The sequence below is a fragment of the Galeopterus variegatus genome, unplaced genomic scaffold (assembly GCF_000696425.1).
Source record: "Galeopterus variegatus unplaced genomic scaffold, G_variegatus-3.0.2 Scaffold5152, whole genome shotgun sequence".
Lineage (NCBI taxonomy): Eukaryota > Metazoa > Chordata > Mammalia > Dermoptera > Cynocephalidae > Galeopterus > Galeopterus variegatus.
In genome coordinates this window covers 133,326-140,299 of record NW_007731263.1, presented here as the reverse complement: position 1 = coordinate 140,299, position 6,974 = coordinate 133,326, and the positions used below count along the sequence as shown (strand labels likewise).

Here is a 6,974-nt window from a genome sequence, read left to right as displayed (position 1 = left end):
ACAGGTGACTGGTTTCTTTGGCCTCAGGGCCAGGCACCCCTATTTGATGGGGCAGCCCTCTGTCCCATGTCCTGCCCCAGCATCTGGAGAGGCCGGCTCCCTTCCCTGGCCTCTTGGCAGTGCCCTTCTGCACTCCCTCCGGGTGATCAGAGCCAGAAGCCTGTGCTTGGTTGCCACCATGTCACGTAGGGAGGCTGTGCTGAGTGCCATGAGAGTGGCCGGAGGAGTGGACATGCCATTGTAACAGTGGCAAAAATAACCACGATCTTTAAGCCACTGCTTGCTGCAGTCGGGCCCTTCTCATGTACGATCTGCCACCTCACACTGTGACTTTGTCTCCAACATGTGCACACTGAGGTCCTGAGAGGGAGACTCACGAGGAGGAGGTGGCAGAGGAACCAGGACTGGCTCCCAAGCTTTGGGACCCTAGTGCTGTAGTCTTTCTTTTTCTTTATTATTTTTATCTTTAGAGAAGATTTAAAATCAAGGGTTCAGATCCCCATACTGGCCAGCCACTAAAAACAAAGAAGATATAACTAGGGATGGGGCACTGTCTTGACCTTGTCTGGGTCTCCCCCATTCCTGCAGAATCATTGCATTTTCTTGCCCACAATCCCCTCCCCCTCTCCACCGCACCCCAGAAATGCTTTCCGAGCTGAGAAGGAAAAATAAAGGAGGAGGGTTCCAGCCACCGAGGTGCACGGCGCCGGCTGGGCCGCCTCCTCCGTCCCCAGGGAAGCAGGCAGGTGGAGCTCCCGGAGGGAGACTCTGGGGACGCTCCACCCCTGCCTTCTCCGCACACCGCGCCCGGTGTCCTCCCCGATGCGCCGGGGCCCTACTGTAAGGCTCCGTGGTGGGGAAGGCTTCATGGTCTCCGTGGAGTGGAGGAAGGGAGGAGGGGACACACCAGCCCACCGTTACTCGGATCACCGACAGCCCCACCGCTGGCCCTCACGGGGGGGGGGGGGGCGTTGACATGTCTGTTTCTTTCACCCCCCCCCCCCCCCCCCCCGGACCCCCCGGGGGGGGGGGGGGACCTTGACATGTCTGTTTCTTTCATCCCCTCACCTCCACTCACAGGCAAGTCCTGCTGACTCACCTCCAACCTCCATCCAAGTGCAACCACTTCTGCCTCCTCCGCAGGCCCCATCAGTCCCCAGCAGCATGCCTGTCTTGTGGCCTCTCGGGCCTCTCCATCCTGTCAGCCAGAGTGGCAGTTTGGAAGCACAAATGGCATCACGTGCTCTCCTGCTCCCAGCTGCCTGGTGCCCTCCCATCAGACGCAGCAGGAGGAACAAGCCCCGGCCGTGGTCCAGTGCCCCATCGTCCTCTCCCACACTGGCCCAAACACTTGTGCTCCTGCCCCAGGGCCTTTGCACGTGCTGTCCTCCCTGCTGCTCAAAATGTGCCTCCCCAGGTGGTCACCCCTGCAGTCTCTGCCCCCTCATCCCCTGGCCAAAACCTTCCCAGATCCACCCACCCCGAACAGCCCTCTCTTTGCTCTCCTCCCCTTATTCTTTATTTTCTCCACCTGAAGTTGTATATTTCCCTATATTTACTGCCTGTATTCCCCTGTGGGAACAACCTCTCCATGAGATCAGGGGTGTTGTCTGTGGTATTGAATGAATATTGAATGAATGCATGCATGAAGGGAGGAAGAAGCAGGTGTAGGGTACTATGATCATGGGTTCTGCTGCCGGGGTGCCCTCGCCTCCCCATTCCAGGCAGAACGTGAGCCCCAGACCAGGGGGCGGGACCAGGCCACTGGAGTATTGCCCGTCAAGTGGCCCTCCCGTCCAGCCACGAGCTTTGGGGGATGGCCAGTGGTGCTGGGGAGGGGCAAGAAAGCAGAGGCCACTGGCTTCCCCACTTCACTCTGCCAATCCTGTTCCAGGGCAGCTTTAGTGCCCCTCCCTGTACCCAGAAGGGATCAAGGAAAGTCCCCAAGGAAAGTCCCTGGGGAGCCATGGATGACAGTGTGGTTGTTGGTTACCCAGTCCAAATCTGAAAATAAAGAATAATTTCAAAAAAGATTTGGTATGAAAATTCTCAGAACAGAGTCTTGCCCCTTTTTCCTCCACTCAAAAGGAAGGGAAGTTGTTCAAAATAATCAGAAAGTAGAAACAACCCAGATGTCCACAACTGACAAATGGATGACCCGTGGTGTGTCCCTGCTGTGGAACATTACTCAGCCTTGAAAAGGAATGAAGCACTGATTCACTCTATGATGTGAGTGAACCTTGAAAACGTGATGCTAAGTGAAAGCCGTCAGGCACCAAATGCCACAGAGTATGTGATTCCATTGACATGAAACGTCCAGAATAGGAACATGCACAGAGACGGAAAGATTAGTGGTTGCCAGGGACTGGGGTGGGGACTGGGGTGGTGGAGGACGTGGGAGATGATGGCGGGGTTTCTTTTTGGGGTGATGTAAATGCTCTGGAATTAAATGGTGGTGATATTTGCACAACTTCTTAAATATACCAAAAACCACTGAATCCTACACTTTAAATAGGGTAACATTTATGGTATGGTGAAGTGTATCTCTTTTTTAAGAAAAGGGCAGGGAGTTATATAAAGGAGAAAAATGATTAAGGAAGACGATGGTGCTTTCCCCTATTCTGGTTTCATGATAATGTTCATGTGTATCAAGTGGGGGCCAGGAAACAACGGCGATGACGACGAGGAAGACGGTAATGATTGAAACGAGGACATGTGGCACTGTCTGCTCGGAGGGTTGTGGACCCTTTTCTGGGTGTGAGCTGCATGTTCATTTCCCGAGCAGGAAGTCAGTCTCCACTGGGCTCTGTCCCTGCCCTTTGTAGCCTTCCTCAGCCCTTGGGAGTCCTTCTCGGCCCACATCCCAGCCACCGCCCCCCAGTGCAGCACCTGTGCCCTTGGGGTGCTTGTGCGCTGGGACCTGGCCCTTCGTGCTTGTTCCTGGGTGCAGGGGTAGACCCTCCCCCAGGCTGTGCATGCTGAGCCTCAACTTGCAGTGTGTCCACGTGAGCTGTGCATGCTCACCCTGCAGAAAGCGAGGGGTTTAGGGGGCCTAGGAGCAGCGGCCAGTGTGATCAGGAGGCTGTGTGGCTGGCACTGCTCAGGGCCAGCAGGCACAGTATGTGTGCACACGTGCACATGGTGCCACTCTCAATGCCGTGGCTGGGGGTCCGTCAGTCTCTGCACCTGAGCAGGGAGAGAGGCTCCCGGCTGGGGCAGCAACTGTGCTCGGCCACTAGGGGCCGGTGCAGCCCTGAGATAGGCCTGGTGGACCTGTTGGGGCCTGGCAGGGTGGCTGTGTGTCCGAGCATGGAACGCCTTGTCCTCCCTCCCCACCCAGGCTCCTAGAAGGACGTAAGGACAGTTCTGGATACGAGACCTGTGCCCACCCTGCGTTCACAGTATTTCTGTTTAGGCTGGAGATCGATTCTCTAGACCCTGTGCATGCCAGCTAACCTTCTTGGAGCCTTTCCTTGATGCCTTCTTGGAAGGCATTCCCAAAAGCAGGGGACTGGTTGGTCAGGTGCTGGCATCTCATGGAGCACCTGTGGGACACATGCTCTCAGGAGGGGCCATGACCCAGGGGCCCGGGATAGCCACACACACAAGTGCAGAAGAAAGAAATCCCAGTATTTGTATCTAGACAGGTTCTGGCAACTTCCAAGCAGGAAAACATTGTTTCCTTTTTTGTCATAACATTATCCTGGTCTCTCAGGGAAGCACCAGCACACAAAATGTGCTTGATTAGGATCTAAATTCCCTATTACATTCTAATTAAGTCAGGGTCCCATTTCTATTCCATGTCTTAACTTTTTGTTTCATGTCTTAACTTTCACAATTTTCCGTGAGTCAGACCCCACCAAATGTAAGGGGTGGGGAGGAGAGAGAGGGGTAATGAGTTCTGTTCCCAAGAGGTTTTTCTCTCTGAATTCCAAAAAAAGGGCAAAGTGGAGGCCGGCCCAGACTGGCTTCTCAGCTTTCATCGATGGGGCGATTTCCTGTGGCTCCTCACGGTTTAAAAACCGGCCCAGGCGTCAAGCATGCTCAGAGCCACTGCATGAGGTGGAAATCCATGACGGACACGCACAAGGATATGAGCGTTAATTGTAAAGCACTTTGTAAAATTTACACTTACAAAATCATAATGTCAGTTCAAGGTGGGGGGGGGAAGAACTGGCCCAGGAATTTATTGTGTAAGGAACAGATTCCAGAATTCATGTGAGTTCTGGTTCCAGCCCCTGGCAAGAAACATTTTAAGCTGCTTTTTACAACATGCAACAACACTAGAAATCCATAGCTTCTGCCTTAAAAAAAATTCCATATTTATTTTTAAAAACACTCGCTTCACGTGAAACACCTAAGGGCGTGTGCAAAATACAAATATCAATCACCATCCACTGAGCCCCTGGGAGTGGCAGCAGCAGCAGTTCCAGGCACATAAAGCCTCATTACACATGCAGCCTCTTCTGGTTCTCAGGGGGACAGGCCAGGAATGACCTGGGGCACTGTTACTAAACTCCTCCCCACTCTCAGAGCCCCCTCGGAGAGGCCCCTGAGTTTCAATGAATGGGTCTGTGGTCCTTAGAGAAGGTGGGTGTATGGGAAGGAGAGACCTCGGCTCCAAGCCACCCCCAAAGGGGAAGGCTGTATGAGCAGGATGATGGCCTGTGGGAGGCACAGACTTGGGCAGCAGCCCTCAAGTGGTGCTGGGTGAGGACACCACACATGCCACGTCCCTTCACAAAGCCCTAGGCATGTCCCTTCCCCTCTCTGGGCCTCAGCTCCACCATCTGTAAACACATTGGGTGGACTGGATCAGTGGGCCAGCACAGACCCCTCAGGAAATCGGATGAAAACTGCAGCCCCTGCCTCTCCTCCAACACAAACACGCAACTGTGCCATTTAATTCACGCAGTGAAGGAAGCGCTGGGGCAACTGTGGGCTCGCGCTGGGTAACAGCAAGGCGCAGCAGCGACAGTAAAGGCTAGCCCTAGCGGATCGTACAGAGCCGGCCCCCTGCCCGCCTCTTTAAGCAGATTGTCTTGTTACCCCTTCCACAACGTTGGGAATCTAGGACTACTATCACGTCCAGTTAGAATGAGGAGTTAGGCCTTGGTGAAGGTTGCACAATCAGTTACTGGTAGAATGGGAACGCAAGCCCTTGAAGGCTCCACTCACTTCAGATTCGTCGTTTCTGTCCTGCTGATGCAACTGGACCATGCTGTGGTCCCATCACAAGCTGCAGCCAGTCTTTTTATTCCTAGTCCCTCCCCTCCCCCTCTAAAATCGTGGACTCTAGCGTGCATGCACCGGGAAAAGTGCAGAAAGCATTGCATGCCAAGGTCAGTGTATGATCACAAGGCCCACACTCCCGTAATCTTAGGTCCAGAAGTGGACACCCCCTGCCCCACTGCGTGCACTCCTAAACATATCACACAGTGAGGTGGTTAGGCTCGCTTTTGATCTATGTGTGAATGGAATCCTCGGACCTTTGCTGGACATCCTGTTAGTGAGATTCGCCTGTGTGTTTCTGGCCTGGCCCTTGGACCAGGAAAGGGTGCCGGGCTGTCCCTGTGGTTACCTTGCAGTCTGCAGGTGTCCTATTCCAGGAAAGCGTGCCCACACCCGAATCCATTCTCTGCATTTGAATTTTGTTTATTTAAACCCAACCCACCCTATTTAAAGCCTGATTGCAAAATATGCACTCCCGGGGTTCTCCAGCTTCCCTCCCACGGGCCCCCCTTCACCCCAGTCCCGGCTCAGGGGTCCTCCCTGACTTCTTGACTTTGAATTCCTGCCCTTTGACCCTCTCCAGAGAGGTCCAAGTTGCAGGGCAGTCTAGGGGGTCTGGACTGGTCACATTCAGGGGATGGACTTTTCTGCTTCCTCCCCCTTCCCTCCATGCACACATTTCCCAACAGGACTTGCCAGCAGAAACTTCCAGAATTAAAAGCGACTCTACCTTTTAGGTCAATATAACGACTTCAAATAGTTGCTAATGGGAAGAAAATGGTCATATTGGGTTTTAAACCAAAGACATCGTTTTTATCAACTTAGATAAAAATTGGTTTATGTGTAGCCCGAGGAGAAGCTCCACCCGGTCTCTACAGCAGCTCAGGCTCCTCGTCGCGACCATACCCGTCAGATCCCATCTCGTAAATGCAGTGACCGGACCCGACTCTCCTTGGTCAAAAAGAGCAACTCTGCGCGACACTGCCATCCCTACCGCTTCGGAGCCTTCTCAGAAGGCGACAGACCCGCCCCCCCAGCCCCCTACGACTGGGGGGCCTAAGGGGTTTCGGAGTGTTCCGGCACCCACAGCTCCACGGAGGGAAAGTGCGTCCTCTCCCTATCCGGAGGCGGCACAGTCCCAAAGCTGCACAGCAAGGGAGATGTCGCACAGTCCCACCCCCGAGCCCCTACCCCCAGGCAGTGCCCCTCAGGAGGAGGGGCGTAGGCGTCTCGCAGGTTTAAACAACCTCCCCCATCCCGCTCCCTGGGTCCCCGCAGCCGTCCTCTCAGGACACTGGGGGGCTGTCACACAATTCTAACCTGCTCCCCCCAGCTCCCCCCAGGTGGCTGCCTCCAGGGCCCGCAATCTGGGCGGTCGCGCTTCGGGAGCAGCCGCGGACTCTGGGACCGGACGAGCTCGCCTCCGCCGTCCCCTTCAAGTCCCAAATGTCAACCAAGTTGTTTTTCTTTTGGTTTAAAAATTGCTCTGTAAACCAAGCGGGACCCTACTCCGGTTCGCCGCCTGTTGGGCTTCAAAGTCCAGGGAAGTTTGGGTCGGGGCAGCGCATTTCAGCCTCCGTGCGTCCCGCTGTAAATGTGTAACTGCGCCCAGCGGCAGCCGCGGTTCCGAACGGGGCCCCTCTGGCTCCCCCGCCGCGGCCGCGCCCCCGCGTCTCCATAGCGACCCCCCCGGCGCGCACCTCCGGGCCGGCTCCCCCCGGGGCCGAACAATGCGCGGCGGG

At 55.1% G+C, this 6,974-nt stretch overlaps 1 protein-coding gene across 1 annotated transcript in view; it reads left to right on the top strand.

Annotated features, from left to right (window-relative positions):
• Window positions 1-2,675: 2,675 nt before the first annotated feature.
• The window catches only part of LOC103604451 (cadherin EGF LAG seven-pass G-type receptor 1), a gene marked incomplete at its 3' end in the record, with an annotated part of 134,990 nt that continues 130,691 nt past the window's right edge, over window positions 2,676-6,974 (top strand). Inside the window, exons 1-2 of the mRNA XM_008589006.1 lie at window positions 2,676-2,693; window positions 2,786-2,944. Coding sequence (XP_008587228.1) covers window positions 2,676-2,693; window positions 2,786-2,944 — 177 coding nt within the window. The remainder of the gene's footprint in view (window positions 2,694-2,785; window positions 2,945-6,974) is intronic.